This window comes from Zosterops lateralis (genome assembly GCF_965231275.1).
Source record: "Zosterops lateralis genome assembly, chromosome: 6".
NCBI lineage: Eukaryota > Metazoa > Chordata > Aves > Passeriformes > Zosteropidae > Zosterops > Zosterops lateralis.
In genome coordinates, this window is record NC_139761.1 from 58,562,490 (window position 1) to 58,583,314 (window position 20,825).

The 20,825-nt window shown below is 49.5% G+C and overlaps 2 protein-coding genes across 6 annotated transcripts in view; both read right to left on the reverse strand.

Annotated features, from left to right (window-relative positions):
• The window catches only part of MYRF (myelin regulatory factor), a 43,317-nt gene extending 40,766 nt beyond the window's left edge, over window positions 1-2,551 (reverse strand). For all 3 annotated transcript variants that reach the window (XM_083863471.1, XM_083863470.1, XM_083863468.1), the window contains exon 1: window positions 2,442-2,551. In XM_083863471.1, the coding sequence (XP_083719597.1) occupies window positions 2,442-2,487 (46 nt within the window). In that variant the 5' untranslated portion in view covers window positions 2,488-2,551. The remainder of the gene's footprint in view (window positions 1-2,441) is intronic.
• Window positions 2,552-9,379: 6,828 nt separating this feature from the next.
• Window positions 9,380-20,825, reverse strand: part of DAGLA (diacylglycerol lipase alpha) — a 56,686-nt gene continuing 45,240 nt past the window's right edge. For 2 of the 3 annotated variants that reach the window (XM_083862971.1, XM_083862972.1), the window contains 5 exons: window positions 19,870-19,942; window positions 18,887-19,083; window positions 17,939-18,068; window positions 17,345-17,526; window positions 9,380-16,672 (listed from right to left, as the gene is read on the reverse strand). In XM_083862971.1, the coding sequence (XP_083719097.1) occupies window positions 15,745-16,672; window positions 17,345-17,526; window positions 17,939-18,068; window positions 18,887-19,083; window positions 19,870-19,942 (1,510 nt within the window). In that variant the 3' untranslated portion in view covers window positions 9,380-15,744. The remainder of the gene's footprint in view (window positions 16,673-17,344; window positions 17,527-17,938; window positions 18,069-18,886; window positions 19,084-19,869; window positions 19,943-20,825) is intronic. The other variant, XR_014590288.1, reaches the window with a different exon arrangement.

Genomic DNA, 20,825 nt, shown 5'->3' on the forward strand with positions numbered 1-20,825 from the left:
AAAGAAAGAAAAGAAAGAAAGAAAAAGAAAGAAAGAAAGAAAGAAAGAAAGAAAGAAAGAAAGAAAGAAAGAAGAAAGAAAGAAAGAAGAAAGAAAGAAAGAAAGAAAGAAAGAAAGAAAGAAAGAAAGAAAGAAAGAAAGAAAGAAAGAAAGAAAGAAAGAAAGAAAGAAAGAAAGAAAGAAAGAAAGAAAGAAAGAAAGAAAGAAAGAAAGAAAGAAAGAAAGAAAGAAAGAAAGAAAGAAAGAAAGAAAGAAAGAAAGAAAGAAAGAAAGAAAGAAAGAAAGAAAGAAAGAAAGAAAGAAAGAAAGAAAGAAAGAAAGAAAGAAAGAAAGAAAGAAAGAAAGAAAGAAAGAAAGAAAGAAAGAAAGAAAGAAAGAAAGAAAGAAAGAAAGAAAGAAAGAAAGAAAGAAAGAAAGAAAGAAAGAAAGAAAGAAAGAAAGAAAGAAAGAAAGAAAGAAAGAAAGAAAGAAAGAAAGAAAGAAAGAAAGAAAGAAAGAAAGAAAGAAAGAAAGAAAGAAAGAAAGAAAGAAAGAAAGAAAGAAAGAAAGAAAGAAAGAAAGAAAGAAAGAAAGAAAGAAAGAAAGAAAGAAAGAAAGAAAGAAAGAAAGAAAGAAAGAAAGAAAGAAAGAAAGGAAGGAAGGAAGGAAGGAGGAAAATAGAGAGGAAGAATCCCAGAATGGCTGAGGTTGTCAGGGATCTCTTGGAGCCATCTTGCTCAAGCAGGATCACACTCAGCACTCAGAAAGAACAGGAAAATAGTAAAATAAATAAATCCCCACATTATAATAAAGATGCTCTGGGGAGAGGGAGAAATTCCATGTATCCAACTGAAGACACAGAGAGCTGGTCCATAAATACCACTGGGATGCTGAGCCAGAGCTCTGCCTGACTCCTGGGAGGTGCTCGGCACTCCAGGATGGGAAGTGGGAGAAGAGGATTTAGGAGTTTAGCCCAAGCAAAATCCTAAAACCAAAGGAAACCCCAGAAGGCTGCAGGGCTGGGAGTAGCTGATAAGAGCCCTTGTGGTGAGGCTTCCCATCCTTGCTAATCCAGGGGCTCCTAGGAATCTGGGATCATGGCTAACAGGGGGTGCTTCTTTCTTTGAAGAAGAGATGCCAAGAGAGAGGGAAGCAAGGAGGAAGCAGCTTGAGCTTCCACTCACTCCCAAGAGCATCTTCTGTTCCCACTTCCCAGGATAATTCCTTCTACCAGCCCAAGAATCCACAGGGACACCTTTGTCCTGCCCCAACTACCCCTGAGGGTTCACTGCACAATCCCACTGCTCCAAAGGGGATCCCAGCTCCAGAGCTGACCCATGGATCAGAGCCACCCCAGGACCTGTTGGGGCAACAGAGGCTTGCCAGGATGGGCATGTTATTCTCTCAAGCAGCACATCCATGTGCCAGGGGCTCATCCCAAAGGACACAGTCTGTGGCAACTATAACTCGGCCTGGCAAGTGACCCACTGGAAAACAAGGAAGGGAAACAAAACAACGAGGGGGAAAAAGAAGGAACCAACCATTCCATAAGAAAGAGCAGAGCGTGCCAAGGCAGCCAGGGCAGGGAACACAGAGCCGAGGCAGGACCAACAACAGGGTCAAGCTCCCAACACATCCCAGTTCAGCCATGAGCAACCACATTTCATCCAACAGAGGCCAAATTCTCTCCCTGACCACTTTTCCACCCTGGAGGGAAGGGAACTGATCCACAGCCATGCGGTGTCCACAAGGATCTGGCCTCCAGAAAACATCTGGGATCCACAGGCTAGAGCCACTGCCAGGAGCCTGCTCCTGTTCCAAGGATGGTGAGGGATATTCCAAGGTTCTTGTTGGGGTTGCAGTGGGAATCTAACGCAGGGCACAACACAGTTCCCAGGATATCCAGCTTGGCACCCATGGTGTGCACTGGAGGATGCACAACTGCCCCTGGATTGTGGCCCAGGACAGGCATCTGTGCCATTCCACAGCTGGACAAGGCTAGGATGGTATGGAGCCAGGCTGGGAGAGCTAGGATTGTTTAGCCTGGAGAGTGGAAAGCGCCAGGGAGACCTTAGAGCTCCTTCCAGTGTCTAAAGGGACTCAGGGAGAGCTGGAGAAGGACTTTGGCAAAGGGCCTGGAGTGACAAGGGGGAATGGCTTCCCACTGCCAGAGAACAGGGTTAGACGGGATGTTGGGAAGGAACTTCTCCCTGTGAAAGTGCTCAGGCCCCGGAATGTGTTTCCCAGAGAATCTGTGGCTGCCCCATCCTTGGAAGTGTCCACGGCCAGGTCGGACGGAGCTCGAAGAAACCTGCGATAGGGGAAGGCGTCCCTGCCCAGGGCAGAGGGTGGCACTGGATGAGCCTGAAGCTCCCTTCCCACCCACCCCACTGCAAGGCGCGCCCCGAGCGCTGCCTGCGGGGGAATCCCGGCATCGAGCAGCAACTCCGGGATCGCGTTACCTTCAAAGAAGCGCTGCAGAGCCTCCGTCTCGTCCACCACCTCCATGGCTGGGCCATACACGGGCCGGCCCCGGCTCAGTCCGTGCGGCTGCAGGGGGGCATCGCCCCGGCCCGGGGGACCCCGCCGCGACCCCCGAGCCCCGTCCGAGCGCCGTGCGAGCCCCGCGGCCCCGCTCTCAGCGCCGGGCTCCCGGTGCCGGTGCCCAGCGCGGCCGCCCGACGCCCATCAGCGTCCGCCCAGCGCTGCCCCGGACTTGGGCTGCCGCGGCCGCTCCTCCCTCCTTCCCTGCCGCCCTCCCTCTTTCCCTCCCTCTCTCCCTGCCCTTCCCCGCCCGCCGCTCCTCCTCCGCCCGGCGCCGCGCTCGGGGCACACCCGCCGAGAGGGTTTGGCAGCGCCGGCGGGTCTCGGGGTTGCCAAAAGTGGGAGCGCTAAAAAGCAGCCACGAGCCACCAAAACCCAGCCACTAAAGCCCCCAAGATCCAGCCACTAAAGCCCCAAAACTCAGCCACTAAAGCCCCAAACGCCAGTCATTAAAGCCCAAAAACCCCAGTCACTAAAGCCCAAAACTCAGCCACTAAGGCCCCAAAACTCAACCACTAAAGCCTCCAAACCCCAGTCACTAAAGCCCCAAAACTCAACCACTAAAGCCCCAAAACTTGGCCACTAAAGCCCCAAAACTTGGCCACTAAAGCCCCCAAAACCCAGCCATTAAGGCCCTAAAACCCAGTCACTAAAACCCCCATAACCAAGCCACTAAAACCCCAAAACCCAGCCACTAAAGCCTCCAAAAATCTGTGCATGAAGCACCAAAAAAACCCCCACGAAAAACAAGAAGCTGCAAATCACCAGAAAACAAAACAAAAACCCAGGCACAAACTACAAAAATCTGTCCAGAAACCACCGCAAAAAGAGCTGCAAAGCACTAAAATTCAGCCACAAGGCACCAAAAACCCTCACAAAGCAAAGTCACAAGGCACCAAAAAAAACACCCACAAGCCACCAAAATCTGTCAAGAAATCACTGAAAAACACTCACAAAGCACCCAAATCTGTCCCCAAAGCACCCAAATCTGTTTGCAAAGTCACAGGGCACCAAAAAAGAGCCACAAACCACCCAAAATCCAGCCACAAACAACCAAAATCCATCCAGAAACTACAAAAACTCAGCTACAAAACACAGAACCCATCACAAATTACAAAAATGCAGCCACAAGCCAGCAAACCTGTTCATGAAACCAGCCAACCTGTTCATAAAACCACTCCTGAGGCACAAAATCCAACCACAAAACCCACCAAAATCCTCCCAGAAATTCCAAAACCAGCCACAATTCACCGGAATCCAGATTTTATAAAGATACAAATCTCTGAAATCCAGGCACAAATTACAAAACCAGGAAATCCCCAAAATCCAGCCTCACGTTCCAGCCACAAAAATCCCACAAAAATCCCACAAAACCAACAGCAAATCACCAAAATCCAGCTACAGATAACCTTAAATCAGTCCCAAATGGTCAAAATCCAACCTCAAATCACCAAAACCCAGCCCCGAATCACTCAAAACACAAAATCCACCCCTAAGTCATCAAAATCCAATAACAAATCAGCCTAAACTAGCCCCAGAGACCAATCCCAGCCCTAAACCATCCAAATCCAGTCCCAAATCCTGCCCGAAATCACTAGAATCCAGCCTTTAATCCACAAAAAATTAGCCTTCAAATCACCCAAATCCAGCCCCAAATCACCCTAAACCAGCCCCAAGCACCAAATCCAGCTGCCAGTCACCAAAATCCAGCTGCAAATCACCCTAAATGAGCCCCAAGCACCAAATTCAGCCGCCAGTCACCAAAATCCAGCTGCAAATCACCCTAAATGAGCCCCAAGCACCAAATTCAGCCCTAAATCATCAAAATTCAGCTGCAAACCACCCAAATCCAGCCTCCAATCACCCTAAATCAGCCCCAACCACCCAAATCCAGTCCCAAATCATCCAAATCCAGCCCCAAATCAGCCCCCAATACCAAATGCAGATGCAAATCACCCTAAATCAGCCCCAAGCACCCAATTCAGCCCTAAATCATCCAAATCCAGCCTCAAATCACCCTAAATCAGCCCCAACCACCCAAATCCAGCCCCAAATGACCAAACCCAGCCCCAAATCCCACCCCAAACCCCAACCCCTGCCCCCTCAGGGGAAGGCCCAGCTGTGGTTTGGGCTCCCCAGATGTTCCCACAATCCCCAATAACGCCCAACTGCCCCCCTTTCCCTCCCCACCCCATAATGACTCCAATCAAATAAATAAGGGCCCGCTGGGAATAATGTCCATGAAGTTCCGAGTTCTCGGAGCGCCGGGGCCCTGCCAGCCCCAAACTGTGGGGCCTTTCTGCTGCAGGCCAGCCGGGGCACAATGAGAGATTGTCCAGCCCCACATCCCAATTGAGAAGGGCAGATTCTCCGGGATATATAAATATATTTATCCCGCGCCCACAGCTGTGCAGTGACCAATTCTTCTCCAGGGAGAGGAGGGGGATTGAGGATTGGGGGACAGTAATGGGTCTATTATTTCGGGATGGAGAGAACGAGCCCTTTTTTCTCCTCTCTCTCTCCACATTAAGACAATTGTTATTCCCTGCTCCCTTTGTTCCTGCTCTCAGCCCCCTGTTTCAGGCACAAGCTGCGTGGGAAGGAAGGGAAATGAAGGGAAAATGGATTTTTTTCCTGGGAAAAACTTTTAGCCCAGCTTAAACCCTGTTAGATGTTGGTCCGTAATATTTTAATTAAATAAAGATTAAACCCAGCACTAAAGTCAGAATTGGATTGGACGATCCTTGGGGGTCTTTTTTCAATTCAGGATATTGAATCCTAGAATGCATGGTTCTGTCATTTGGAATCCTGGAATCCACAGAGCCATATCCCATGGTTTTATGGATTCATAAAATCATCATTTGATCATACTCCCTGATTCTATGATTTAAAATCCCAAAATCCTGGAATGGTTTGCCTTGGGAGGGAACTTAAAGCTCATCCATGGGATTATTCAGTTGGGAATAGTCCCAGGCCATGAGGACCTGCTTTACAATCCAGAGTGTGTCCCTGGCCCTGCAGGACACTGGGAAAATCCCAGTTGAGACTCACCTTCCTTGCAGAAAGATCCCAGCATCCAAAGGGCAGATTTCCACGCTATTCTGGCTCAAATATTCAACATAACTGAATATTTGGGATATATTCTTGACGAAGAGCGCTCACGTTCCTTTGTCCATCGCTGCGATTCCCATTCACTCCCAAAAATTCTGTTGTACTCAACTTTGTTTGCACTAAAATCCTTCTTTTTATATGGCAGGAAGACTTTAACCTGGGATAACTCAAAGCATCAAGTTCGTTCCTTAATTTCCTTCTCCACTGAAGGACAGATTCCTAGAACTAATCTTGAGGGACAGGGATCATGGAATCCTGGAATGGTTTGGGTGGGAAGTGACCTCAAAGCCCATCCACTTCCACCAGCACTTCCACAAGTTCCTGCCTGTGACAGCATTGGACCATAAAGCTGGGTCCAAGGAGGATCAAAAGACTTGGTGAAAGGATCCTGAGCTCAGATTTGGATCCCTCTGGATTGAACATGTTGGACTTGGTCTGGGATTCCCCATCCTAAATTGTAAAATCCTCTGGAGCAACTCATTCACAATAAAATTAGGATGCTTCCTTCCTTTCCTTAGGGACAATGTCAACATTCCCACATCCCAACTTTCCCATGAGACACCTCCTGAGTGCTACACATCCTTTACCAGACAGGAAAATCTCTTTGGAAATGGCTCATTAAGGATTCAAATCCTCAAATTTGAGGGTTCTGCCCTCACTGAGTGGCTGCCATTCCTGGAATTCCCTCCTCTGGACATATCCCTAGGAATCCTTGCTCCTTACATCTTTACTCCTTCCCTGATGCCTAAATGAAGATGTGACTGTTCCACATCCTTCTCACCTGAGTTTTCCTCCTGCCTCCCAGCCCTGCTCAGCTCCCACTCCCAAGGAATGCTACCCTTTCCCTTCCCAGACCTGATCAAAGGGAAAAGACCCACTGGAAAAACACACCAAGGGGTGGAGCCAACTTCATCCATACGAGATGGTCCAGCTCCCTTCCTGCAGTGAGCTGGGAATGCAGCACTCCAGGGATGGACTTGTGTGATCCCCAAAACAACAGATCCTAAAGAGCTCTGAATTTCAAAAAATCAAAGGTATTGCTTTGATCCATAGGGAGGCAGCTCCAGTGGATCCAAACCCAGGCCCTCTTTGGTTTTCCTTTCTCCTGCCCTACACATTTCCCACATTTCTCCTCCTTCCCAATCCCCTCTGGGTCATGCTCCCTGCAAACCCTGCTCTCCTTATCCCACATGGCTTGCCAGGAGCATGAGCCAGGAAGGGGTGGAGGAATATTGCTTGGGCTATTACTCATGAAAGGTGTGGCCAGGGCTCCCCCCGGCGCCGAATTTCAAAGTCCAGTTTCCAACAAAAGAATAATTCAGGAATCTCCCCCTCCCTTACCCCATCCCAACCTCAAGCTGAGATTCCCAGGCACGACTGGAAGGATTTGGAGTCTATTTTTAACCTTTTTCCACCTGCTCTGAGCACGGACGCCTCAGTCTCTGGAAGGCGCCAGAATCATCGATCCAGCTCACGAGGCTCAGCCAAGCAGGGATCATGGATTCATAGATATCCAATGGATACAAGATTTATTTCTCCTGGTGGGATCAGGTGCCAAAGAAGCTGCTGTGTTGCTGTTGGAGACACTGGAACACTTACAATCTCCCACTCACAAACCACTCCAATCCAAGCACAAATTCCCCAAATCCCAGATGGTTTGGGAGGGAAGGAGTATCAAAGCTCATTCCACCCACTGCCATGGGCAGAGACACCTTCCACTATCCCAGGGAATATCTCCTCCTGGCAGGAGACCCATGCAGATCAATCCCTTCCTGGTTATCCATTAACTCCAAAGGGTTCGTTCCCGAGACGGAGAGAACACCTCTGTTGATTTATAAAGGAATAAAGGACTGTCCTCAGGGAGGAACACACATCCTGGGAGATCTCAACATCCCGGGAGACCTCTGGAGCTGGAAGCGTGAGGACTCAACCCAGGCCTGGAGCAGGAAAGTGTCACCCACCTGCTCCCAATCAGGACATCCAGGCTCCATGGAAAACCCCTGTCCACTCTCTCAGATAAGCTTTCAAAGGAAGTTCTGTGGTGGGAAGGATGAGTAAGTACAGATTGCTAGAAAATCCAAGGAGATATTGCTGAGGAGGCAGGAAAATGCAAATGCAGCTGGAAAAGGCCAGGAATTACATCTGGACTATCACCCTCAGATGACCATTTCCTTTCCCTCTTTTCCAATGGAAATCCAACCTGGTATCCTTGGAAAAAGCCCTGAGGAACTATTTGTGCCATGCTGGTTTTCATTGAATTAATTAACAATTAGATCCCAGCTTTAGTTAATTAAGTATTCCCATTATTTTCCCTCATTTTCTTTACTTGCTGGGGAACACTTCAAAAATGGTTGGAAAATTTTTTTCTGTAGTTCTGGATTTTTTGTCAATGGACTGGAAATAACTTTTTTCAATAAGCTGGAATTCTTTTCCTAAGGCCACCAACACACCCAGCAGCCCGAGACTCTCTTTGGAAAACATGACTACATCCCTAAGGAAGGCTTTTAATAGGTTTTATAGCAGCATCCCCCACTCCGGCTGTGTCCACATCCATATATTTTCATCCTTAAAAACTGAATTAAAGCAGCCTCTCCTAAACATGGATTAATCCATGTTTATCCAAGGATAGCAGCCAGAGTTGGATGTTTTCCTTCTCCAGGAGAGGAAGGGTTTCCAGAAGAGCCAATATCCTTTTATGAGGCTGATATAGCTCCGGGTAGGATAAAAAATCCCACAAAACCATCCCAAAACATCAGGCACTTCAACATTCCAGCACTTTTTATAGGCATTTTTATAGGAACTCGGTAGTTCAGCCACCTTTGAGCTCTTAATTCCCTGATAGTCCCTTCAGGAGCAGCCATAAAAACAATTCCATGCAGCCATTAATAGGATTACACACTTCCAGGCATTCCTTTTCTCCCTGGATTTCTCCTGACTGGTCAGTGAGCTCCAGGACTTCTCCCACCCTTATTCCCCCACCCTGTAAGCCATTGAATGCAGCTTCTCCCTTTTCCAGAATATTTATTGTGTGGAATTATTTAGCTAGGAACAGCTCTCAGGCAGTGAGATCCTGCTTTACAACTCCAGAGCCATGTCCTGTGGGACACTGGGAAAATCCCAGTTTGGACTCACCTGGCTCACAGAAGCATCCCAGCACCATCATGTTCATCTGAAGGGGAGAGCTCCACCCTGTTCAGGCTGGAATATCCAATAGATTGAATATTTGGGATATATCCTTGACTGAGAGCACACATGCTCCTCTTCTATCTCTGTCATTCCCATCCACTCCCAAAATATTCCCTGTTTGCACTAAAATCCTCCTTTTTATAGGACAGGTTGAATTGAACTTAACTCAAAGCATCCAGTTCCTTCCTTAATTTCCTTCTTCACAGAAGGAGAGATTTCTAGAACTCATCTCGAGGGACAGGGATCATGAAATCCTGGAATAGTTTGGGTGGGAAGGGACCTTAAAGATCCAGTTTCCATCCCTGCCATGGGCAGGGACACCTTCCACTACTTCCAGGACAACTTCCATCTTGCTCCAACCTGGCCATGGGATGGCACATTCACAACCTCTGGACATTCCCCCAAGTGTTTTCCCACTCCAAAGGCTGAGATCCAGAGCAGAGAGAGCAGGAGAAGAAACAACCAACCCCCAGTGGTTACCTGGATCCTTCCCAAGAGGCACACACCCAATTACTGGTGTCCTTCCCACCTCTCCAACTCACTCGCCCCCCTTTAAGGCAGAAACCTCAGGCAATTCCCAACCATCCATGTCCAGGACATCTTTGGGAACAGTCACATACTCCAGCCATGCTTCCAACATCCATTTTATACAGAGTGCCATAGAATATACAGAAAATTTATATACATCCATGTTTCTGGAATTAGATTATAATTCATCCGGATCTTTCTTTACAGCGGGATTAGTTTGGATCTTTCGTACAGAAGTACAAAAAAAGTCACATGAAGAATGAAGGGCACATGAGGAGTGCTTGAGTTTCCTTGGAATCTTCATGCTGGGGCAGCTCAGAGCAGGGATTCAGAGGGCAGCATTCCTGGGATGAGTATGGGGATGCAGGATGCTGGGCTGTTTTCCCCCCAGTTGCATATCCAAGTGCTCCAGGCCCTGCCAGAAGCAGTGGGAGTGCCTCAGAGCTCCCTGGAAGGGCTGGTTCTCCCAAAAATGCCAAAGGCTTCGGCTCTAAGGAGGCAATTAGGATCCAGCAGAAAATTAATCCAGAGGTATCCTGCTCTGAGCTGCCCCAGCATGGGATGGGACACAGGTGACAGGCAGGAAGGGCTTTTCCAGAGAGGCAGAGCCAAAGGAAAGGGGCTCGTAGGGCCCAACATTCCAGACAAGGAGGCACAGCCCACCCAAATATCCCTGTGCCATTAGGAATTCTGCTCAGTGCCACTTCAGGAGCTCAAGAGTATTCCCTGGACTTGTGGAGGGAAAGGTGGGAAGCTGGGGATGCAGGTGAGGCCACTTTGCCACCACCAAGCGCTGGGAAAGGAGTTAGGACCCAAAGGGTGTGACAGTGTCCTAGGAAAAATCCCTGCCGGGATGCCTTTGCACACAAACTTCCAAAATTGAACATCCCAGCAGGACAGGCCCATGCCACCCCCACCCGGGACCTTCTGACTCTGAGCCATTGGAACTGCAACAAGCCCGGGATGGAAAGCAGGGAAGTGGAATCTAAAGAAAAACCAAGGTCAAGGCTTGTTCCTGTGCTGCAAGGATTTTCAGGAATCAAGAGGTGAAGACAGGGAGAGGTTCTCCTCATCCCACAGGTGTGGTGGGAAGGTGGGAAAGTCGGGACACGGAGCATGGTGTGACACAATGATGTCAGAGGGACAGGACACAACAAGGAAAGCAGGAAAAATTTCCAGGGAGAGTACCTTTGGAAGGGGGCTGCTCCAGAGCCAGGGAGAAACGTGGTATGGGTTGGAGGAAATCGCCTGCCTCAGGTCAGGATTTGCTTTTGGCACTTGGATACAATCTCAGGCAGCAGGGAAAAGTGGGAAGATGTGGGAAGTCCTGGCTGAGGCAGAATGGGAGAGCTCAGGAGCAAGGGCAGCTCGTACCAGGCCTTGGCCACACTTCTGTCCTCCCAGAGAAATAGGAAAGGAAGGTGGGAGATGTCTGATCCCAGAAATCTGGGACCTGAAGCCAGGGAGAATGAAGGCACAACAGGTATGAACTCCAAAAACATGGAAAAAACAATGGGAATGGAGACAATTAAGAGAGTTTGGAGGCTGATGATGATTCCCTATGACAAAGCAAGGAATTGGCCTAATCCTTGGCTGTTTGGAATTTCCAGCCCTTAAGCAGCTCCTTGGAGTTGAAAGAAAGGGAAGGACATCAGTGGCTACTGATCCAGCCCCTTCCCATCTCTCTCTCATTCCGTAACTCCCCTGTAGATCTGACTGGACAGCAAAGGACTCCCAGACTGAATTCCAGCTTCCAGCTACAATATTCCCTCCTCTCCTTCTTCCCACAGCTGTCAAGGATGGGCAGTGCTTGCCTCCAGCAGGATCCATGCAGCATTGCCTCCTCCACGCAGGAGCCATGGGAGGGAGCTTTGGCACAAGAAATGAGGCTCTTCCCAAAATCCAGCAGCTCTTTCCAAAAATCAGCACTGCACAGGCTCTGAGAACAAAGCAACGAGCTCAATTCTGGGCAGTGCTTTCCAACTGCTTCCTTCAGAGGAATTTCCCAGCAGACCAATCCATGCAGAGGTGCTGCTGGAATTCTAATCTTCCCTTTCCTGCAGCACCATAACACTGCAAGCAGGGAATCACAGAATTCCAGAATCATTTGGAAGCTCCCACCCGCTGCCATGGGCAGGGACATTTTTCCCTAGCCCAGGTTGTTGCAAGCCCTATCCAACCTGGCCTGGAATATTTCCCAGAATGAAGAATCCACACCTCTCCGGGCAATGTTTGGATGTTCTTCAAAGGCTGCCGTTACAACCACTATCCCTAAACCCATGGGAATTAAATATTCCTGCTCCCACCCTGCAAAGCCAGAATGTCCTACTGCCAAGGTAAGAATATCCTAGAATGGATAAGGATAAACCCAGCATGGAGGGGAGCTCCAGTCCAGCAATTCCCAAGGCAAACACAGAAGGGCTCTGCTGCCTATGGAAATTCAATGGAGGTTCTTGGATACAGCCTCAAAACACAAATCCAAACACACCCATTCCAGCAATAATTAATCCCACCTAATTCCCACTGCCAGGAGTAAACTTGATTATTCCTATGTCCCAATTTGTAAATGAAAGCTGTGTGGGAGGTTCCATGGAAATAATATTATCTGCCTGCAGGAAAAGAGCAGCAGAAGCTGGGAAAACATCAAAGTGCATGGAGAATGTGTTAGGTACCGATCCTGCATCCCCATGCTCGGAGCTTTTCCTCCTTCTTATGTGCCCTTGGAAACAGATTTCCCACTTCAATCCTGCTTGGGACCATAAACTGTTCCTGGAATCAAACATCCTGAAAGAATACAAGTGGGAATCACTGGAATTCTATATCCACACTGCCCACCCTCTGCCATCCCAGCCCTCTGCAGAGATCAAAATATCTCCTACAAATCCTGTTTGCTTTGGAAAAAAGTCCCTAAAAAGTTCCAAGAATCCCATTTAACTGCTTTTCCCATGTGCTACCAAGGATGTGGAATGAGCCACTGAGAGAAGAGAGGGATGAGGTGGCTCCTGAAATAGGTGAGAGGAACAGGGAGCAAAGAAAAGAAGGAAGTTTTAGGAGGAAATGAATATTCCAAATGGAGAAGGCAGCCCCAAAGGAGAAGGAATAATGATAAATGTTGGAAAAGGGCCTATATATCCTCAGCACTGCAAGATCCTTCCCGAATTTTTGGCACTGCTGCAACAAATGCATCAATAAAATCAGTTTACTGGTGCAGAAGAGCCTCAGCTCCATTCCTCTACCAAGAAACTCTTGGAATAGTTTGTGTTGGAAAGGACCTTTTAAGGTCACTTAGTCCAAGGAAGAAGGATCAGAATGGATTTTAAGGATGAGGCATGGAATAGGTGACCTGTTGGCCAGTCTGAGGTATCAGGCACTTCCAGCACTGCCTCTGCACAGGGTGGAACATCCTGTTGGAATATCTGAAGATCAGAAGGCACAAAGCTGAAGAAGCAGAAGCCAAGAGACTCGGAAAACTGGAGAGCGGGAAGAAAAAGCAGGAAGTGTGTACAGTACAGATGAAGGAGGTAGCTGCAGCTTTAACATTTATTTTAGCATTCCAGGTGTGCTTTTCCAGGAGGAAATGGGGGATCAGCCTTTCCAAATGCCCAGATGGCAAAGGAGTGATGGGAATGGAGACACAGAATGCTGGAGGATCAGGACACAGTGATGGAGATCAAGACACGGACACATTTAAAGCAGAAATCATTCCAAGAACGTGGATTTCATTTGGGAGGACTGGGATCAGATCTGTTTGTCAATAAAAAACAGGAATTATCCATGATGGTATACAATGAGAACTTTTGAGGGGCTCTTTTGTGCCTTTACACCTTGGCCTGTGGCAGGCCCAGCTCCTGGGAATTACGTATTTCCAGGCTTTTCCAAAACCCAGTCATCACAGAGCAAAAAAACCCGCAGCATTCCAGAGTGCTTCCTGTCAGGGCAAGGGAAGGCCATTCCCATTCGATACAGTTCCAATGGCACAGAGACGGAAACAGGAATGAGTCTTCCAGGACATGGCAGAGGAACATCAGGGAAGGGACTTTCTAGTGCAACATTTAGTGAGCCATCAGCACGTTCCCACTGGAATCGTTTTAGGAGGGAGACATCCCACTTTTCCTCACCTGGAGGCACCTCCCACCAGTAGTTCCATCTAACCCCAGGTATCCACATTGCTCCCAGGGACAGAGATGATCTTTTTCTTTAGTGTTTTAAAGTGCATTGCAGATCCCAAGCTCTGCCTTAGTGCTAAGGGTTAACTCCTATTGGGAAAAAGGGCATGAATGAGCTCCTTATCCCGACTCCTGGGCCAGGAGGGGAGCTAGCCTGCTAGCTCCAGCCTCCCTGCCCTTCAGCTCCCCTTTTCCCCTCAAACCTTCCCAGACTTTTGTGCGTATTCCCAAAAAATCACCTCGGTAGTGTTTCCTGAGTGCAGGAATTCCTCCTTACCCTGTGCTGGGCTCCCAAACCACCTGCTCCCTGCTACTTTCTTAAGGACCTACAGAACCAAAAAGAACTGGTTGTTCAGATTAAAAGGATTTTTCCTTCTCCAAATCCCTCTGAATCCAGAGAAGCTTCCTCCCTCTGATTCCACTCAGGGAAAGGTCATCTTTGGAACCTTAAACCACAGGGATAATGTTTTTCTGGCCATTTGAAGCACTTCTGAAGGCTCTGAAATGGGTAAGGAGCAGGGGCTTGAGCATCCCATGCTGTATGGAGCAGGATATCAGCACTTGGACCCAGAACCCAGTGGAATTCCATGCACCCAGGGTTATTTACATCAATGCACACTGGTTATAAAGTGCTCCTTGATGGCACCAGATCCCACTGGCTCCTGGGAAGCACAGCTCTGACCCATCCCAGGGCTACCAGAGCCCACATGGAGAACAGGAAGCCTGGATTTGCCAGGAGCTGAGCTCCTGGAAAGCACAGTGTCCTCCCACAATAGAAATAGCACTGCTAAGGAGGAGGGAAAAGGGAGCAACCACAGGATTCTAAGGAAGTTAAACCCAGGAATTTCTTTTCCAGGGAGGGAGGACGGAGCTCTGGGGAGAGCCATCAGTAACTGCTGAGCTTTGAGGGGGAGTTGTGGCAATTCAAGGCCTTTTCCAGGTCCCAAGAATGTTTTACTTCCTAGGATAGGTAGTTTTCCTCCTGCTCCCATCATTGGACAACCTGCCTGGAGAGGTGGAGCAGGCTCCTCTGGGCCCAGAGGCTCAGGTAGTTTTCCTAACAACTTGCTCAAGCTTTCCTACATGGAATTGTGCAGATGGGGAGAGGGTAGGAGAGGGGGCAGGCGTTACCTCCAAATCCAAGCCACTTGGGAAGCAGGGGGCTTGGAATTTTGCCTGCCCATCCTCTCTTCCCTCAGTCCCCAGAGGGAACAGCATGGGAAGGAGAGGATGACAATGTATTTTCCCTCAGGAAAGCCTCCCTATTTCCTTAATAAATACCTTCCAACCAGCTCAGCAGCTCTGTAAACATACAAGAAATTGCAACACTGCGAAAAAGTCCATCTTTTCCCTGAATTCCCAACAACAGAGGCTGGCACTGATCCGCAGATGCTGCACATGGGTGGTGTGAGGACCCCCAGGGATCCAGGAGAGACTCCCAAACTCCACAGGGGCCTGGGAAATAGTGCTGGGTGCATTTTGCAGTTGATCCATCCACATCCATGCAGCTCCCAGATGAGAATCCTGGCAGTCCCACGGGAATGTCGCCAGCTCGGAGGGGTCCAGGGAACTGAGGAGTAATGGGGATGATATCCAGGAGAACTTTCTGCCAAAGGAGGGACGTGGCAGAGGGATTGGGCTCTTGGGAACAGCGTCCTTCCCTCTCAGGAGTGCTCGGGGGAGAGAAACCGTGGTGCCAGCCCCATTCCTGCTGCGCCTGGCCAGGAAGGGGATACTGGATTTGGGGGGAATACAGCCCCAATGGCTTTAAAACGAGAGCGTTCTACAAAAGCAATCCCCATGGAAGTGTGCTGAATTGGGTCTTGGGCCGGATCCATAGTAGTGCAACAGGGCCCAAAGTCTCAATCCGCTCATTTCCCAAACCACTGGCTCGGTCCCGAGGGGAGGGATCTGGCCCGGCCCCCTCCTGCTTCTATCTATCCAGGTATCTCACTCCCAAACTCAGCAGGTGCCCCAGGGCAAGGAATCTGCCTCTGGAATGAGACAGGCTGAGGTAGGGAACTTTAGTGCCTCAGACCCTCTCAGGCCCCGTGGGGCAAAGCTTCTCCCAGCTCCAAGCACAGGATTCCAGTGCAATCCATCCTCCAGACACCACCACTGTGTCACCCCAGAAAGGATTTTTCCAGCTGTCTCCTCTGATCCCAACTGCCTGATGACAGCCTCCTCCACGGGTTATCCCACTGGGATCATTCCACCCCTTTCCCCTGCACTAAAGGGCCGAAATCATGAGGTCGTCCTGCTTGGCAGGGCTGGTTACATGTCCGGAGGGGGTGGAAGTCCGGATTTTGTCCGTGGCCAGGCATTCCTGGCTGCTGACACCCGTGGGAGTGATATCCATGAGTTCTCCGGATGAACTAAGGGGGAAAGAGGGTGACACGGAGATTCCCGACGAAGGATCCGTTGAGCCCGCAAACAACCTCGGGGGCTTTGGGACCAAGTTGGGCTCGTACTGTGCCCTCAGCAGGATCTCCTGGTCGCTGACAGATTTGGGAATCTCCGCAAAGTCGCTGGAGCTGTCCGACACCATCATGCAGTAAATGTCCTGGAAGGAACTGCTTTTGCTGTCCAGGTTGAAGAGGCTGTCAATAAACTCAGCGAATTCCAGCACCTGGGGACTGGGAACGTCGGCCAGGCGGCCGTTGTGGAGCGCTGGCTCTTCCCGAGGGGACGAGGACGTGTGCTCCCCATCGCTCCCGGTGCCCTCGGCGCTGCAGCGGCGCTGGGGGGTGGTGCCACCGCTGTTGAGGACGTTTTCCGGGGGCTGCGTCTCCTGGGAATGCTTGGAGAGGCTGTCAGCAGCCAGCAGCTCTGTCCGGGAGCTGAGGGAAGGGTTTTCCTCAGGGATAACGGGGTCTATATAAAAGCAGTGCGTCTCGTCCTTCTCCATGACCGCATGGAGGCTGGGGGAGCCCCGGATGCTCCGGAAACCGGAGGAGCGCCGGGAATCGAAGCTGTAGATGGATTCATTGTCCGAGAGGCTCTCCATGGTGGCCAGAGGGGCGCGGCGGTCCTGGAGCTCCACGGAGAGACGTTCCTTAGTGTCCAGGAGAAGCAGCTCCACAGGGTCCTTCTGCACTGGAGAAAGCGGCTTTGTCTCGTAGAATCCCTCCAGGCTGATTTCCGAATGGGATTTGCTCCTGCAACAAGAACAGGAGGCTGCAGAATTCCACAACAGCCAGAGGATCCACGGATTCCTCACAGAGCTCCTCCAACCAGAGGCACTGACAATTCCAGGGAATCTCACTCCATCCTCCCAGCTGGAAATATCACAAATGGATTTTCCCTGTGCAAACTCCAGTTCTTGCCCTTCTCCCTTTTTTCCTGTCTCACTAAATCATTTTCCCCTGCCCCCAGAGGCTGTGGACTATCCCTGACAGTGTTCCAGGTTGGATGGGGCTTGGAGCAACCTGTGGATTATCCCTGATAGTGTTCCAGGCTTGACAGGGGTTGGAGCAACCTGGGCTGCTGGAAGATGTCTCCGCCCATGGCAGGGGCTGGAATTGGGTGATCCTTAAATCCTTTCCAACCCAAACCAAATTTGGCTCCAAGTTTTACCTTGAGAAAACCCCATCTGTCTGGATAAAGAGAAAAAAGGAAGTTTCTTCCGTACCTTTTCCTGACCTTGTTGCACTCAAACTCCTAAGCAACACAAGGGATTTTTCCCCCCGACATTCCACAAGAAATCCTGAAGCTTTAACTCCCACAAAGGCAGCCCATGGATCTGTCTTTCCCACTAACATGGATCACAAAGCCCAAGAGGAAGAGGAGCCACACCTGGAGCCATTAGTCCATGAAAAATCTCTCCTTACTTGGTACTGCTGTTCCTCCTGTCCGCTGGGATGGCTCCAGTTACGATCTGCACGGAGGGGCAGCTGGGCAAGGGCTGGCTCTGGAATATCAGCTCCGGGGTGAGATCCACTTCCGTAGGACTCACCATCACTTTGGCTGCAGAAAGCAGAGCTGTTTTCCCCTTGTTGTAGTTCTCCAAGACCTGTCCAAGGAAAGCACAGGAACAGCAGAGACTGACTGGAGGCTTTCAAACAGCTGGATTAGCCTCTTTCTTCCCAGAGCCTTCTGGAAGCAAAGGATTAGATGGATTAATCCTGACACATCCCTGGATGCCACCTGGGCTCCAATTTAATGGCAGCTCCTGGAATGAAACGTCACTACCCAACCTCACGTTATTCTGACATTAGATTTGGAAACAGGAGCATCTGGGATTCTGGGAATTCCATTCCCAGACCTCACCACACTCTACTCCAATATCCTGTGCAAGACTAACCAGGAGCATCCCCTTTCCTCCTCTTCTCCAAAATAAATGGCCTGGCGTATTTAACCAGCAGCATTCCAGGGCAAGGCCGGCCTGTCCCAGTGTTTTTTGGGATGGCAATTCTCTCCCTTACCTTGTTGAGCCCTTCCATGACGACATAGGGGAGGTGTTCGTGCAGCATGGCTGGGGAGATGATCACCTCGTTGAAGGCCTTGTTGTCCCCCCAGATGGCAAAGTAGGTGGGATCCTCCTGCTCACAGCAGCTGGAAAAGAGGTCCAGACAACAGGGAAAATGGGATGGAAGACGAGGACAGTGTTTTGGTGTGTGAAAACAGCAGGGTGCAGAGGGGGAAAAAGAGGAAAAATGGAGGGAGGAGCTGTTAAAATACATATTGCTCCAAAATCCTGCATTATCCAACAGGGACATGATTATCCATGGGCTAATCATTAACTAAAGAGGAAAAGGACATTGGACAAGGCCTGGAATAATGGGAAAAGGGGGAGTAGCTTTAAGCTGAAAGGTGGTGGATTAAGAAGGGATATTGAGAACAAATCCTCCCCTGTGAGGGTGCAGAGGCCCTGGCACAGGCTGTCCAGAAAAGCTGTGGCTCTCCCATACCTGGAAGTGTTCCAGGCCTGGTTGGATGGGCTTGGTGCAACCTGGGATAGTGGAAGGTGTCCCTGCCCATGGCAGGGGGTAAGGAAATGGGTGATCTTAAGTCCTTTCCAACTCAAACCATTACAGCATTCCATGCACTGGTTTAGATTAGATATTGGAAGAAATCTTCCCTGTGAGGGTGGTGAGACTGGAAAACTGAGATGGATTTCCAAGGGAAGCTGTGGCTGCCCCATCCCTGGAAGTGTTCAAATCCAGGCAGGACTGGGCTTGGAGCAACTTGGTTTGATGGAAGGCATCCCTGCCCACCGATGTCCGCTGTCCCTTCCAACCCAAACCATTCCATAACTCCACCAGCACAGACACAACCACCAGCCCCATGAGACATCAGAGCAGAAAAACCCCTTCTCCTCGTGTTAGGGAGAGTTTTCCAGCAAGAATTCCAGCAGGAGATGCAGGACTCACCAGCACTGCTCAGCAGGGTGGTTGTGCACCACGTGGATGATGCGGCCTGGGGGGTATAGGGGGGTGCTGGCACTCAGGGCGATGGTCAGGTCACTGGGATGTGTCCAGAGCCGGTTGCTTGTCACAGAGTTCTCCTCTGGCTCCTCGGGAAGCTCGGATTTAGGAATGCACTTGGTAGCCCCCACAATGATCCGCCACTGTTCCCACAGAGAGAGAGAAAGGAGAGAGGATTTGAGGAGAGAAAAGCAAAAAAACCCCAGAATTTCTTCATAAGACTTGAGAGGTTTAAAGAATTCCAGAGGCAGGATATTCCCCGTTTCCTTTCACAGAGAAGGGATTTACCTAAGGAAGATGTGTGAAACACCAGAGGTGTCCAGGTAAAACACAGTGACACTGGGAATAAATAAGGAACAATACAAGGACAGGAAAACAGGGAAGCTGGAGACAGAGATGATCCAAATGTTTCTGAAAGTTGATTTTCCTTACCCAATTATACACCCTCTCTAGGTAAATTCCATAATGTATTATCCCTAAAAATCTTCATATTTTATGGTTTTTTTCCATCTTGATGCAATGGTAAAGACTGGGGAGGGACAACTTCCCACATCCTTTCTCCAAGACATAAGCAATCCATTTAATCCTGGTCATCAGGATATGTCACCTCAATGTTCCAACAAGCACAGCAGCTGCTGTACTTCCAGACTGTTCCCAGTTTTAACTGGCCAGGAAAAGCCACTCTTGGAATACAGACTTTAAAAGAGGCTCAGACAGAAGATTCCCTGCTTGGTTATTTGGGATCTGTGATGGTGAAGTGTCAGCAAGTGAGCTGGAATGATCCCACTGAGCTCTCCAGCTCTTTCCATCATTCCTCTGGTTCCATAAATAATGATCCTGAGGAGACTTGGAGGAAACCACCTTTAGGGGCACTAAAATTCCTCATCCTTGCTCAGAGACATCTCCAGGTGTTGGTTCCTCCCTCTTACCTTTGGTTTGGTGCTTCTTTGGAGAACATCCAGAAGCTGCCGGCGAAATCCCTCAAGCTGAGAGAGCCCAATCCTGGAAGAGAGGAAGGTGTGATCATGGAAAAGAGGAAGATGTGACTCTGGAAAAGAAGGTGTGGTCATGGAAAAGAGGAAAACATGATTCTGGAAGAGATGAAGATGTGATTCTGGAGAAGAAGTGAGTCTGGAAAAGAAGAAAATTATGGATTATGGAAGAGGGGGAAATGTGTTCACAACATGTGGGCAGGGAATAGGACAAGAAGGATACAGAGCACAGGAAAACAAGGCATTGTGTTTAAAAGGACACTCTGAGGATACAACATGGGGCAGATGGATTCAGAGGTGGGCTGTGGAGCAGGAGCCAGGAGTGAGAAGCCCCAGGGAATTACTAGGACAAAAACCAGAATAAGATGAGTGGACTGGGAAGGAGGGAGGTGACGATGGAAGATGGCACAGAACAGGTGAGTTGGAAAAGTGTCCTGGAGCTGAATGACACCACTAAGCAGATGACAGGATGGACAGGATCATGGCATCCAGGTAAATCCCAGTTGCCTGGCTCCTGCTCCGAATCTCTGCTCAGCAGAACGTATTCCAGGAGATGAGGAAGGTGAGGAATGCCAAGGCACAAGGAATGAGCTAGTTCAGAGATGAGGTGACATGGAACAGGGATTTTGGGACAAACTGGTCCAAATGAGGTGGCAGCACATCTAAGACAGGGCCAAGATAACACAGGAAACCAGGAAGGTGGCACACCTGATATTCCAGATACCACAAGGAGGGATTCCAGAGGTAGGACATTCCCCCTTTTCTTTCACACAGGAGGGATTTGCCCATAAAACCCCCAACAGAGATGTCCATGAAAAACACAGTGACACAGGGAATCAGGAAGATAAACAGGGAACAATAAAAGGACAGGAAAATGAGGAAGCTGGAGACAG